The sequence below is a fragment of the Schistocerca serialis genome, chromosome 8 (genome assembly GCF_023864345.2).
Source record: "Schistocerca serialis cubense isolate TAMUIC-IGC-003099 chromosome 8, iqSchSeri2.2, whole genome shotgun sequence".
Lineage (NCBI taxonomy): Eukaryota > Metazoa > Arthropoda > Insecta > Orthoptera > Acrididae > Schistocerca > Schistocerca serialis.
In genome coordinates this window covers 297,473,034-297,489,068 of record NC_064645.1, presented here as the reverse complement: position 1 = coordinate 297,489,068, position 16,035 = coordinate 297,473,034, and the positions used below count along the sequence as shown (strand labels likewise).

The 16,035-nt window shown below is 38.5% G+C and overlaps 1 protein-coding gene across 2 annotated transcripts in view; it reads left to right on the top strand.

Moving 5' to 3' along the window:
* LOC126416152 (kelch domain-containing protein 3) overlaps positions 1-15,102 on the top strand; it is a 110,699-nt gene extending 95,597 nt beyond the window's left edge. For both annotated transcript variants that reach the window (XM_050083701.1, XM_050083702.1), the window contains exon 9: positions 13,295-15,102. In XM_050083701.1, the coding sequence (XP_049939658.1) occupies positions 13,295-13,358 (64 nt within the window). In that variant the 3' untranslated portion in view covers positions 13,359-15,102. The remainder of the gene's footprint in view (positions 1-13,294) is intronic.
* Positions 15,103-16,035: the final 933 nt, after the last annotated feature.

Genomic DNA, 16,035 nt, shown 5'->3' with positions numbered 1-16,035 from the left:
AATATACTTACTAGACTGTAAACTTCCATTATCTATATCTGAAGAATCAGAGTCATTAGTGTTAGATGATTGATCTTCTCTCAATTTCCGTGGCAAAAACTCTGCCTCTGAATTGTCAGAAAAAAGTTCACCACCATCTGAATCACACTCCATAACTCTTTGTAACTCTGCAAGAATCTCTTCAACTCATAAATACTGTTTCCATTTCATTTCAATCTTCAGTTCACAATCACCATGAAAGACAGATTGTTTCAAGGGATGATGAACAATGGTGAACAGAGTCCATTGTTGTCATTTCATATGGCAATAATATTAACGAAAGTAAATTATTGCACTACAGAGTAAAGTAACCGAGGCTTGAGAATGCATGAGATATGTATATGGCGTAACTATAAACAAATTATAATTTTTTTTCTAGAGGGATGATATGACCCTTCTGGTGTTAAAAGTAAAACTGGAAAAAAGTGGTAATCAATTAAGTGAAATGAACCGTTGTTGTGTGTGTGTGTTTTTTTTAAAAAAATACAACCTCTGGCAATAAAGTTCGGTGAATAGTCGTGTAACATTAATGTAAATGAACACTGAACTACAGTTACCTTACTGTCCTTAGAAATAGTCACCTCCCATAACTATGCACCTCTGAACTCTGCAATACATGTCCTGGAAACTTTGCATGAAGTCTTCCTTTGGGATGGTGTTGAAAAGCTGCATTACATTTCGTTGGATGTCAGGAATATCATCAAATCTCTTTCCTTTCAAAGCGAGTTTGAGTCGAGGGAATAGGAAGAAGTCTGGAGGATTGAGTTCTGCCAAATATGGTGGATGTTCAAGTTGCGCCACTCCTTTTTTTCCAGGAACTGTTTGATGAAATTGGCTGCGTTTGGAAGAGTGTTGTTGTGAACAAAACACCAGGAACCTTGTTGTGCATACTCGGGTCGTACCCTGCGTAGACGTTGCATGAAATGGGACAAAATTTCAACATACTGTACAGCGTTCAACATGGTTCGCTCAGGTAGAAATTCTCTGTGGATAATGTCTTGACTATTGAAAAAAATGGTGAGCATCGTTTGGATGTGTGGTTTTTCGGCTCTGACCTTTTTCCGATGAGATGATGTTGGAGAACCCATTCCTTCGCTGTTTCGTTTCAGGTTCCATCCTCAGTGACAATACGGTTCAGAAATTTGCTGCCACATCCACCGTTTTGACAAAATCCTGTGAAGCCTCTAAATGTGCCTGCTTCTGATCACCAGTCAAATTATGTGGCACCAGACGACAACATGTTTTCCTCTTCCGCAACTCCTGGGTAAGGATTTGTCACACGGACTCATGGTTCAGCTGCAGTTCATTCACTATCATGCGCACAGTTAATCAATGGTCCTTTGTGATTAATGTCATCGCTTTCTCAGTGTTTTGTGTCACTGATGACAGTCGCTGGTCATGCACTATGGGGATTGACAGAAACTTTCCCGGCCTCCTCGAAAACCAGTGAACCACTCGTACACACACTTCATGGACTGTGCTTGATCGCCATGAACATATAACAGAATTTCACGTGTTTCTTTCAGTGTCTCGCCAAGCTTAAAACAAAATGTTAAATTGATCCTTTGCTGGTTCATTGTCCTGTTCTCAGTTCAGAACCAATGCACTGAACAAGCACTTCATCCAACAGGTCTAACACAAAGCACACACAATGCTCAACCGAACTACGGTGCGGGCAGGTTGTCAACATCAGCCGCTATGCAAGTGTAGCGTTGTTAGTCACCAGTGTTGCCCAATTGGTGGTTCTGACTTCATTCACCAGACTTTATTGTCAGAGGTTGTATAATGAAAGTACATGTCAAATAAATAAATGTCACTAAATGTCACGAAAGTAAATGTCACTTGAATCATTCTTCAAAACATAGCTAGCACTTAAAAACCGAAAAGGGTCATTTTGACCCCTCTGGGTGTTAGAGTGCTAAGTGATTGATTCCTTCACTTCTAGTAGGTCATTAACCAGCTGTGACTCTTGAGGTTTCATTTTATTTTTCACTGTTTTAGTTTAGCTGGCTTTTCATATGTGCCTTAAAATAAAAGCAGTGTTTGCAATTTAACAACCCATGCAGTTATTGGATGTAAAACCCAAACAGTAAGCTGAAACCAAAAATAAGGAACAACAAAATCTGAAATATCTTAAAAATTCATTACAGAAAGATAAACATTAGTAGGGGGATTATGAAAATTCTTTGATACCTGATGAGACAAATACAGTTTCAGAAAACAAAATTATCTAGGTCAGTGCTGTGTATGAGACCTGTCCACTTGGTAGTTCCAGGCAGCTGAGCACACTCTTAACAACACGCAAACTGTTTACTTTCTTTAAAATATAATTACAATTTCATGATCCAGATGATTTTGCTTGAAGATTCATATTAAATGATGATTTTTTTGTCAACTTGACCTTTTGTGATGTAATTATTAGAGTTTTTTGTGTAAAATATATTTAGATACTTTTTTCCTTATTTACTATGAATTTGACACGCATCTGCAAGAATGAGAATAACAGTCAGTATAAAAGCCCTTCAATGATCATAACTTTTAAAAAATCAATGTCTTGTTATGAAAGTTTCATTAATTACATAACATTATCACTTCAGTGATGTACATATCCCTGTTACTGATTTATCTGGTCAATTATTTCATATGTAGAATGCCAATAAAACAAAAATTACAGAAGATGAAGTATTATTGCACAGCAGTAACTTAGGAATAGAAAGATTCACTTTGAAAACTAGGACATACACGTCTTTCATGATGTGTGTCAAATATGTGTAACCTCGGTCTGTTATTACACACATCCTCAGAATTTTATGCTTGAATTCTGCCAGCGTATAAATGCAACAGGAAAAAGAAAATTTCCATGTGTCACGATTGTGTAGATATTGGCTGAATTAGATCAGCACATACCTTTGATACCCAGAGCTATATGAAGGGTAATCATTTGCGTTATTTTTTCTTTTTAAACAAATCTAATTGTGTGATTGTTTAAGTTGTATGTGATGCATAAAAATAAAAAAAAAATGATGGAAAATCCGGGATGGATTGTAACAATATTATGAAAAGTAGAGTTGCTACTCACCGTATAGCAGAGATGCTGAGTCACAGACAGGCACAACAAAAACTGGGTGGTAGGGCTAAGGAAGGGGCTATGGCAGGGAGGGGGAGGGATAGCAGGGTAGCAGGTAATTAGACACATCTTCTTTCTTCTCTCGTTTCTTTTAATTTGTGACTAGTCATCCAGCTTCATCTCCTTCACTTGAATCTTGCATGAACACCACATCAGATGCCACTCGTATCCTACAAATAGCGCTATATAGTGAGTGTCAAGTCAAACCAAGCGCATAAAAGGTACAGTATGCATTAAAAATAATAAATATTGTGTGGGTAGATAATACATGAAGCTAGAAAAGTATATTTATATTATTAATTGTAAATGCATTCACCACCAAAACTATATACATTCAGTACTAAATATACAAATGTAGGTACAGGGGAAAGCAGAATGAGTTCTGTGTCTTACATAAGAAAACAGTCTTATTATTTTCCATTAGTACTCGTTTAATGTAATTGCTTGATTACATAATGTACATATTAGAAATACATTTAGATCTGCTATAGGTGGCACACGTGCCAAAAGTTGACATTTCTAGCAAACAAATTACATTAATCCAAGAAAGATGTGCATATTATTTACGAGACACCACAGTGCTGGAAGAAATTCATCATTACTACAAAAATTACAATGCATACGATAAAGTGATAAATATCATTTCCTCTTATATACATAAACTTTCAGACACACTCCCACATCAGTCATTATAGATACATATTTGTTTTTCACAATGTTAATGAACAAAATTGATTTTGACAATCTATTGAAACCGATTCTTAACATTTCCGTGCGTTTATCTACATTTTATACCAGCAAACTGAAATATGCTTAAGAAAGGCTAATCCTAGAAATGACTACTAAGATACTATTATATACAAAATATGAAATCATAATGCAACATCTGAAATGTGGCCTGCAGTGTATGCTGTAAAAAGTGCTGATTAATAAAGTTATAAATGCTTCATGGAAATTATTTCCTGACAGTCCTTTGTATGTTCTCCATTAACTGTAACAACTCCCTCTGTCTCAGTCTCTCCCCCTTGCTCTCCCCCCTCCCTTACCACCTCCCCCCCCCCCTTCCATCACCACCTCCCTCTCCGCCACCACCCTTCTCCCTCCAGAACTCTTTTCTACTTAACTTTCAAAATAATGAAGTTAAACTACAAAAATATTACAGAAGAATAAGCATAACTTAATAGCACTAATGTCGTACTATGAAATGACATGAGAATTGAAAGATTAGTTATGGAAATGAAATATTTTATATTTCATGGTTTGCATTAAATGTTTGTGTCATATTGTTTCTTTGACAAATCTCAATCAGTTACATTACAATAGAATTACATGCATGGAGCAAACTTTATACTTGATGTAGAAACATTTGAAAGCAACACCTGTACACAACCAGCATACTTCATAAAAATAATACACACCGCCATATTCACAGCTGAGGTCTCCCAGTAAAGTTGTGGATTGCCAATATCCCAAACAGGGCATTCTGAGTACATTATTTATGAATCACAACTATATCTCTGATGCCATTTAAATTGGCACATTTTTCTGGATGTGTAGACACAGCATATTGCAGTATTTCCTGCTTGATGGCAACTTCTTTCAACTTCTCAATTCTATAAGCTTTACCAACAGCCGTATACTTTAGGTCATTCTATTTTATATCAAACGCTATCAGGTTTGGCAATCCACTTTGCCATCTTCAGGCCCCATACACTTTATTTGTACCAACAAGCTTATCATTTGGTGGCATAAAACTGGAACTGTGAATCCGAATCGTTATGCAACTGATTCATACAAAAAGGTCACACCGACTGAGTTGGGAACATAGGATGTATTGCAAGGAAAGTCCCCACCTGTGCAATTCAGAAAAGCTGGTGTTAGGGAAGGATCCATATGGCACAGGCTGTGAAGCAGTCATTGAAATGAAGGCTGTCATGTTTGGCAGTATGTTCAGCAACAGGGTGATCCATTTGTTTTGTGGCCACAGTTTGTCAGTGGTTGTCATGCCCATGTAGAATTCAGCACAATGGTTGCAGCTTAGCTTGTAGATCACATGACTGGTTTCACAGGTAGTTTTGCCTTTGATGGGATAGGTGATGTTCATCAAGGTGGTGATGGAAAGATGTATGGGATAGGTCTTGCATATAGGTCTATTACAGGGGTATGAGCCATGAGGTAAGGGGTTCGGAGTAGGGGTTGTGTAAGGATGGATGAGTATATTTTTTATGTCCAGTGGACAGCAGAATACCACTGTGGGAGGGGTGGGAAATACAGTGGCCAGGACATTTCTCATTTCAGGGCATGACGATGGAAGTTGAAACCCTGGCAGAGAATGTAATTCAGTTGCTCCAGTCCTGGGTGGTAGTGAGTTAGGAGGAGAATGCTCCTCTGTGGCCGGATGGTGGGACTTCGGGAGGTGATGGGAGAGGTAGTAAAGATAAGGTATGGGAGATTTGTTTGTGTAGATGGGTGGGAGGATAATTACAATCTGTGAAGGCTTCAGTGAGACCCTCAGTATATGCATTGACCACAGGTGGCTAGGTTGTATGGAAGGGACTTCATGGTGTGGAATGGGTGGCAGCTGTTGAAGTGGAGGTATTGCTGGTGGTTAGTAGGTTTGATACAGATGGAGGTGCTGATGTAGCCATCTTTGAGGTGGTGGTCAACATCTAGGAAGGTGGCTCATTGGGTTGAGTAGAAGCAGGTGAAGCAGATGGGGGAGAAGTTGTTGATGTTCTGGAGGAATGTGTAGAGGGTGTGTTACCCCTACCACTACCCACACTCCTACCTTCTATGTGCTTCCTAAAGTCCATAAACCTAACCACCCAGGACGCCCCATTGTGGCCTGTTACTGTGCCCCCACTGACAGAATCTCTGCTCTCATAGACCAACAGCTTCAACCTACCCTCCTGTGTGAAAGATACCAACCATTTCCTCCACCAACTCTCCACAGTTCCCGTCCCTTTACCACACTGTGCCCTGCTCATCACTATTGATGCCACCTCCCTGTACACAAACATTCCTAATACTGCTATTGAACACTACCTTTCTCAATGCCCGATGGATTCCAAACCAACAACTTCCTTCCTTGTCACCATGACCAGCCATATCCTTACCCAAAATTACTTTTCTTTTGAAGGCATTACCTACAACAAATCTGGGGTAAAGCTATGGCACCCGCATGGCACCATCCTATGTAAACCTAATCATGGACCATCTAGAGGAATCTTACCAAAAAACCGATAATCCTAAACCTCTCACATGCTTCAGATTCATATCAGTATCTCCATCCATATCACACCTACTAACCACCAGCAATACCTCCACTTCGACAGCTGCCACCTGTTCCATACCAAGAAGTCCTCCTGTGAAACTTAGCCACCTGTGGTCATTGCATCTGCAGTGATGAGCAGTCCCTCTCAAAATATAGTGAGAGTATCACTGAATCCTTCACAGGCTGTAATTATCTTCCCAACCGTGTACAAAACCAAATCTCCTGCACCAAGTCTCCTACCACCTCCCAAAATACCACCATCCGGCGACAGAGGAGCATTCCCCTCATAAATCACTACCACCCAGGATTGGAGCAACTGAATTTTATTCTGTGTCAGGGTTTCGACTACATCTCGTCGGCCCTGAAATGATAAATGACCTGCCCACTATCTTTCCCACCTCTCCCACATGGTATTGTGCCATCCACCTAACCTACACAATATACTCGTCCATCCTTACACAACCCCTGCTCCCAACCCCTTACCTCATGGCTCATAGCCATGTAATAGACCTAGATGCAAGACCTGTCCCATACATCCTCTCCCCACCACCTATTCCAGTCTGGTCACAAACATCACCTATCCCATCAAAGGCAGGGCTGCCTGTGAAACCAGCCGTGATCTACAAGCTAAACTGCAACCAATGTACTGCATTCTATGTGAGCATAACAACCAAAAAGCTGTCAGCCCACACAATGGCCACTGACAAACTGTGGCCAAGAAACAAGTGGACCACCTTGTTGCTGAACACACTGCCTGACATGACATCCTTCATTTCAATGACTGCTTCACAGTCTGTGCCGTATGGATCCTTCCTACCAGCAGCAGCTTTTCTGAATTGTCCAGGTGGGAACTTTCCCTGCAATACATCCTATATTCCCATAATCCTACTGGCATCAATCTTCGTTAGTCACTGTCCTCATCTGTCAAACCCTTCCATGTTCCCATTCCAGCACTACACAGCTGTCATTCCACCATCACACCCAGTCTTTTTCCTTCTCTCCTTTTCCGCTACTTCCTTCTCCCTCCCCCCCCCCCTCCCCACCTCCATGCTTACCGTCTAACCTGCAGCACTTCACTGTCTGCCACCCCCACCATACTGTCTCTCCACCTCAGCCTCCTTCTTACCCCCACCCAGTCACCACTCCCATCATGCATTGGTGCTGCTGTTCACAGTGTGGTTTCAGTTGCCTGAGACTGCAGTCATGTGTGAGAGTTGCATTTGCATTTCTTTTTTAGTTAGTTAGCTCTCTCTCTCTCTCTCTCTCTCTCTCTCTCTCTCTCTCTCTCTCTCGCTGTGTGTGTGTGTGTGTGTGTGTGTGTGTGTGTGTGTGTGTGTGTGTGGTTGTTGTTGTTGTTGTTGTTGTTGTTGTTGACAAAGGCCCTAATGGCTGAAAGCTTTGTGACCGTCTTTTTTGTTGTACCGATCTGTGGCCCAGAATCTCTACTATATGGTGAGTAGCAACTTCCTTTTCCACAATATTGTTGTGTTTCTTTTCCCTATTTGTGAATCTTTGCTTAATGCTGCTCCTTCTGAAACACTTGGCTACATTTGGTTCTTCAGATTTATCCAAGTCCCATGTCATTAATAACATTCCTTTCTGCTGTTTCCTTAATTTTTACTTGCTGTACATAATTAATAAATTATGGTTAGAGTCCAAATCCGCTCAGGAAATTTTGCAGTTTTCATTCTGGTATTGGAATTTCTTTATCACTGTGCAATTAAAATTGAGGTGGACAGGAGATATAGTTAGGTGGACAGTCGATGGAACAAGGAAATACTTTCCTGTAACAACAAATAGCCGTTTTATTTGTTCTTTGAACTTTATTATAATAAGAACTGTGTGTTTTAATGTGTGTGTTGAAGAGTTTGGGTAGTAGAAGCTGTAATGGGCAAAGCTAACACCTGGATGAGGAATCGAGCTTATGTGCAATGGTGCATGGGAGATAGGCAACAGCATGAAGCAGGGACTGCCTGTGGTGGCAAAATACTGAGGGTCTTTTACAGTAGGTGTGAAAGCCCTACAATAATGTCGAAAAGTGCTAGCAAATCGGGTCTCTGGTGAAGTTACGATAGACACAACAGGCCAACAGTGGATAAAAAGGAGCTTTCAAAAATGGAACAAGACTCAGAATAAAGACTGGGTCTAAAGGCAGAAGACACAGCAATGGGCATGGATTACAATTTGCAGCATGGAGTGTACATACTTTGAAAAGGGATGTGGAAGAACCTTATGACATTATGGAATGAAAAAATCTGGGTGTTTCAAAGATGGCTGAAACTAGGTGAAGATGCAAAGGAAGATGTGAACTGAGAAACGGGTTAGGCTGTACTGGATAGGCAGCAAGGTGGATGAGTAAATGATAAAAGACCAATGTATCATTGAAGGGGGAAGCAGTAATTTTTTAAAAAATCTGTGTCCTACAGACAGGTTGCACGTCAGAGGAAAAAGAAAAGCTTTTACACAGTAAGAGATGATTGTAATGGGAGATAAAGTTCATGTAGAGAGACATGGATATGAAAATGAACTTGGAACAAATGTCTGATGTAGCAGAAACAAGGAACATGAAAGATGATTGAACTCTTCCAACAGATATTGAATGAAGGTTGGAACTTACAGTTTAATAAGAGAGAAAGCCATAAATTAACATGGTACAGAAGTGATTGATCTAAAATATGAGTAATCGATTATACGTTAGAAAATGAGAAACATAATAGGCATTTAGGTAATACCATCAGAGGCCTTAGACGATGATTATCAGTTGTTAGTAATCATTATCTGAGAAATAAAGGAGGGAAAAATAACAGAAAACCAAGATACATGAATGAATGTGGAAGTTTAAAGAAGCAGAGCTGAAGACACAATAGCAGAAGAAAAAAAGGGGAAAAAAGGTGCCTCTGAGTGAGCTGCGAACTGTGGAAGAAGACTGGAGGACTTTTAAGAACACACCACTAGAAGCAGCAGAGGAAGTGTGTGCAAGAAATATTAATAAAAGGAGATACAAGGAGGCCCCTTGGCAAAATTATGAAGTTAAAGATGCAGTTTTGAAGGATAATAAGCTATTTAGAGTACAGTTCCAACAAATAACACCAAAAGCAAGAAAAAATATGGAGTGACAAAGAGGAGGCATAAAAAATTTAGAGGAAAAGAAAGTGGATGGAAAATGGACCACAGCTACAGAACAAGGTAGTATAGGAGATAAGAAAATATTGTACAGAATGATCAGAAATAGGAGGAATGGCAGAGAATGTCAAAATGGTTGATAAAGATGGGATTGATGTAAGAGGATCTCTAGAGATCTGTGGAAGACAAATTTGGATGATTTGCTGAATGCAGATGGACCATTGGAGGAAACAGAGCTCTGGATGAAATAGAGACAGATCTGTAGATTGAACAATATCTAATGTGGATATAGTAGAGGAAACACTGAATAATTTGAAAGGAGAAAAGGCATTAAAGTAGGATGAACCAAGAGTGGAAATGATCAGAGCAGTAGAAGAGTTGGGGACATGATGGCTATGCGGACTTATGAGAGCAGTTTGGAAGGAAATGAGAACATCTGAAGATGAGAAGTAGGGCATAGGTGTACTCTTCAAGAAGGGTGACAAAAGGATCTAAAAACCTAAGGGCAGTACCCTTATGTTCCACTGTGCAAAAATTTATGGGAAGATTAAGGAGAGATGAATCTGGAAAATAGGGAGAAAGCAGCTGTATATTTTCAATGGGACAGCTGCAGGACCATGACCGTGAGTATGGGAGAGAGCTACATGGCTGACTTCCCCCCTCCCCCTCTCCTTCCCCCCCCCCCCCTCCCCCCTGGATTCAGAGAAATCATATGACACTGTAAAGTTTGGGAAGCACTAAGAAGGGAAGAGAAGCAGATTGCCCTGAGGGTAAAAGAAATGTAAGTTGTGTGAGAGGACAGGAAGAATAACACAGAGAAGCAGTCTGGAATACAGAAGTGTGCCTCTCCATTACTTTTCATGGTGTTGATGGATTCCACGTTATAAAATTTATTATGAATGAGATCTGTTGAACACTTAATTAATTAGTGACAAGACAGATATGAAACAGGAAGACAGTATTTGTGTTTGCTGGTGATTTGATGTGGTGGTGTTGGAGGGGGTGAGGGGAAGGTAACAACTCAGAGGAAATACAGAGGCAATTACAAAGGCTATTCAGAAAATAACCAACCTTATTTTTTGTTGTTGCAACCAACTTTGGCATCGGGGTGCACATGCTTCCTATGTTTGGAGGCATATGTAATGCAAGTGCATCCCTTTTTTTTTTTTTTTTTTTTTTTTTTTTTTTTTTTTTTTTTTTTTTTTTTTTTTTTTTTTTTTTTTTTCATGACTGGGGAAACCTCCAGTAGCTGTTGACAAGTGACTCCAGTAGCTGTTGACAAGTGAATATGTGTAAGTGGTAGTTGTCTGATTTGTATATTATTTGGCAAAATGATAGAAAAAGTGGACCAAAGTTATTGCATCAAATTTTAAGCTTGGCCATTCTGAAGCTGAAACAGTCCGCAATATTTGATAAGTGGACAAAGCAGTGGGTACTACACAGATAATGGACTGGTAAAACTGCTTCAAAGATGGCTGCTCACCAGTGAGGAGTAAAGCACATTCAGAAAAGCCCTCACATCCACAAATGAGGTTGTTATTGATCACAGGATAGACAAATCATGAACAAGGAACTTGCAGACAATGCTAAAATTAGTACTGAATCCATTCATTCCATTTTTACGGGAACATTTTGGCCTAAGGAGGATCTCAGCAAAATTTACGCCAAAGTTGCTAACATCTGAGCAGTAGCAACTTGGTTTGGAGATCACACAATACATGATGGATACTGTGAATAGTAATCGCGACTTTCTTAGCACAGTGGTTAATGGTGATGAATCCTATGTTTATGAATACGACCCAGGAACAGAAATTCCAGTCATCAAAACAGAAGCATCCATCATCCTCTTGACCTAAAATAGCCGAGGAAGGTCTGCAGCAATGTGAAAGATATGCTGACCATCTTTTTTTTACCTCCAGTGGTGTGGCCCATCATGAGTACACCCCAGAAGGTACTAAAGTCAATAAGGAGTGTTACCAAGGGGTTCTACATGGCCTTTGTGAAGCAGTGAGGTGCAAACGGCCAGACTTGTTGGCAGCAGGTTGTTGGCGCATCCACCACAATAACACACCTGGTCATCATTATCAATTCAGACATTTTTTGTCAAACACAACGCGGCTATGGTTTGTCATTCTCCTTATTTTCCTGACCTAGTATTGAATGATTTCTGACTTTTCTCTAAGCTGAAAAAGACTGAAAGGGACCAGATTTCAGAACACGGAAGACATTCTGCAGAATTCAAAGGAGAATCTGCACACCATACCAAAAGGGACTTTCAAGTGATGCTTCCAGCAGTGGCTGTTGAATTGGGAGAGGTCTATAGAAGCTGAATGGGACTACTTTGAAGGTGACTAGTGTCAAGCAATTATATCTGAATTAAAATTGATATTAAAAGTTGGATACTTTTTGAACAGCCCTCATGGATCTGTGGCGAGGTGGTCTGCAAGAGTATAGTCTAAATTTGGTGCAATGTAGTATGAGAAAAATGTTACGCAAAGATGTAAGAGACAGTGGTCACAACAAGAAAGAAGGGTGGACCTATGGTAAGCATGACACTGGGTAGGGAGCATCTGAAAATGGTGGAACGTTTCAAATACCTGGGGGAATGTAATAGAAGAAAATGTAAGAAATGACAAAGAGACAAGTGAATGTGCAAGACAAGCTGATAATTTGTGAGAACTATAAGGTGAACAATAGAGAACAAAGAAGTCACTCAGAAAAGCAAGAAAGTGATATACCAAATGTATTATATACCAGTTTTGTTATATGCTGCAGAAACCTGTAGGAAAGGGGAAAAAATAAGACTTGAACAAGTGAAGTGGCAGGTTTATTGATGTTGAATAGATATAACAAAAATGCAAAAAGAAATACAAAAGTGTTTGGGGCATAACAATTGTGGAACCCCTAAAAGAGAAGAATGAGGAAAACAGATTAAATTGGTATCGGCATATGGAGAGAGTGGAAGACTCAAGGATACCAAAGAAGATGCAAGAGATGAAAGTGGAGAGCAAGAAACCAAAGGAAGGACAAAGGGACAACTGGCTAAAAACAGTGGGAAAAAGCGTTTGGAAGAATGAAGAAGAATGGGCCAAAGTAATGATAGAGAGGTAGTGGCAAGAATGAAAAAGATGGAGAGAATTGTGTTCAAAACAGATCCTGCAAATGGCAGGAAACTGTACATGTTGATAGTGACGAGGAGGAGGAGGCGGCGGCTAGTCCAATCCTAAAATTATCCAGAAAAGTGTTCAATAAGCATGTGACAATTTCCATACAGAACTTTCTTTGTTGACCAATAGTGAGAGCTTTTATGTGCCTGTTACTACTCTACAGAAGCTGTTAGCTTATTAAAAAATCTTCAGTGTTCATTGTACTGCATCTTTTTGAGTACTGTGAAGTTGTAGACAGTATTTTTGTAAAAAATTTGTGAAACTGAAGTTTGATCAATTGTATGTTTCTTATTGGCATAAGCACCCTACTTACTAAGTCCAAATGCTTGCCATAGTGCAGATAGGTTCTTAACAAGAACAAAAATTTGGGAAAGAAAGGAAATGCATTCACAAAATTTCTTGTAAACCCTGACCGTGTGTTCGGCAACGTACCTTTTGGTGACAGATTAATTAATTTCTCATCATATTGTTCAAGAAATCAAAGTGTGAACTGTTGTACTGTTGTTTTAAAGTATCATACACTAACATGTTTGTATGGTTATGTGAAATTATATTAATTTTCAGGTGGGAACTGCGTGTAATGGTGACACCAAACTCCATATCAAGACCTTTGAACAACACTGGCTGACATAGGGTAACTTGTTCATTATGCTGTTATAACTCGGTCAGTGTGGCTGAATAGGGCAAGACTGTTCTGTTGTCAAGTTATAAGTATCAGATTACTACTGAGAATGTAAGTCTTGTGAAATAAATTGTGTGTGTGTGTGTGTGTGTGTGTGTGTGTGTGTGTGTGTGTGTGAGAGAGAGAGAGAGAGAGAGAGAGAGAGAGAGAGAGAGAGGTTTGGTGTGAGTTTATGTTAGGTACAAAACTTGTGACATATTGTTGTTGTTTGAAAAGACTTGCTGACATTGTATGAAGATACACTGTTGAAATTGCAGCCACTACATGATGTGTCTCTTTATACATAAATACGTGTCATCAGGTTATATTGTTGAATCTCTGATGTTATTGATGTGATGTGCAGTTGTAATGCAGTTTTTGTGTGTAACTTTCAGTAATTTGGGTGTACTCATTTGAATTTTCAGTTGACATAAATAATGTTTAATTCATTTAGCATAATGTTGTTTTTGACCCAAAGAAAATGTTTGAAACTTTTTTTTACTGTTAAACAATTATTATTAGCTCTGTTATGCTATAAAGTCTAAAACGTGTACAGCTAATAACTAAATCACACTTAATTCTTCAGTATTTGGTTTATATAACTATTAGCAGGAACAAAATATATATTGCTGATGTGAAAATCAGATGTAATTCACATAAAAACTGTTTTTTATTGTGTCCTTTCACTTTAACAAATAGATTGCAGTAGTGCAGAGTTTGTATTAAGACTTTATAAGGTACAACCTCAACCTCGGAAGAAAATGTGATATTTAAAAGAAACATATAGCTCAGAATTAAGTGATCCTTCTTTATGTAGAGACTAGATATGAACCTTCAAATGGCAGATATCAAAAATTCTGTTTATCATCAATCACAAGAGATATTTTAAACGTTAAAAGTGCAGTGTATGTGTGTGAGATTTTTCTGTTTTATTTCCATTATCTTTTGTTGCTGACTGGTTTGAAATTTGAGAAAAGTTACTTCTATTTTACTTCATGTCATTGCTTCATACCAGCATTCTCTTTAGTCACCTGCATTATACAGGTATCTTTAAGATGCCTGACAGGCTAGAATGGTTTGCATGAGACTGTGTATGACAAAAAATTATAATGTGTATTTTGCTGAGAAACTCAAATTGTTAGTCTCAAAAGAGAGATTGTTTTTATTTTGCTGCAAGGACTATTTGCAATCATACTTAGTGGAAGAATGGAAAATTATATCAATAGGGGATGCAAAAATTAATACAGATTGAACACAAGCTATCTATATGAGAAGTGAATAGATGATTATTAATATACATACTGTAAAGCAAGAATCTCCAAACTTTTGTGTGTAAAAGTGATTTTGACCGATGATTGATACCATATATATATTTTATTCCTCTTGCTTTTGTAAGAAAGTGACTGACAGTTGCACAGTATTGGTAGCCATGAAATTTGTAGAAAGACCTCTTGGGTGTTAGTTTGATGAAAGTGAATGTACATGACTGCATTCAGAATGTGATCAGTAGAGAAAACATGTGTGAAACAAACAGAATTCTCTCTCGGTGCACATGTGTGTATGAGAGAGAGAGAGAGAGAGAGAGAGAGAGAGAGAGAGAGAGAGAGAGATATGTGAATGGTATTTTCCTTTACAAAGTGCAGTAATGACTTGAGACTTGTCATCATAAATGTGATACATGGAAATAAAGTAACTGAGGGTAAAAGTGACATTTATTTTCTCTTAACTTTAATGTGTTACATTTGCATATTCTTTCTTTCTTTCTTTCTTTTTTATATATACATAGCCAAAATAGTTTTTTGAACCTTGTAGCTACTTTCTTTTCTCAATATGATTACTTGAAATCCACTTCTAAAGACATTGTCATCAACTAGGCACCATTCTGGGGGAAAAATTTAAAAAAACTGTATCAGTTTGTGCTGTTCATAATTACTGTACTGCTGTGTGACATATCTAGATAGATGTTTGTAACATGGATAATATGTGTATTCAGCTTGATTTACTATAATTACAGTAGACTAACAACAACAACATATTATATTTCAATGAAAATAGTCTACCTGTTAACTGGTAACCCGAGATTTGTTACCACAATAAAACAATGTTTTTCTTGGTAATTGTTACTTTTATCTATTGAAGTGATAACTAAATATTCCATTATATTGTAGTATTTGAAGCTATGTAGAGGACAGAAATTTGTACAGTGTAATTTGAAACTGTGAAGCTTGTATTTCTTCTTTCACAGTTGATATTGTAGCTCAGGCACTGAAACGTATGTGATTTATTTCATTTCTAAATGTTCTGATTTTTATGGTGTACATTACAAATATATAATTTAACAACTAATGTTAGAAATTAAAGTTTTGAATAGTGACAGAATATTCAAGGAAGTGTTACTCACAGGTTGTAGGTATTAATAATGGCAATGCAACATAAAAGTGACATGCTGGTCATGTAATTGCCGTAACCACTGCCGAATTCACCTTGAGCTTGCTGAGAAATAGGTGTGTAATATTTGAGCTGAGATACAAAAATGGAAGTAAGTTTTTATCTCTGCTATTGGTGTTCCACTGCATTTGGCAGTCTCACCCACATATCATGGACTGTAGAGCACAGTATGGCCAGGAATCAGTAACATTATTCC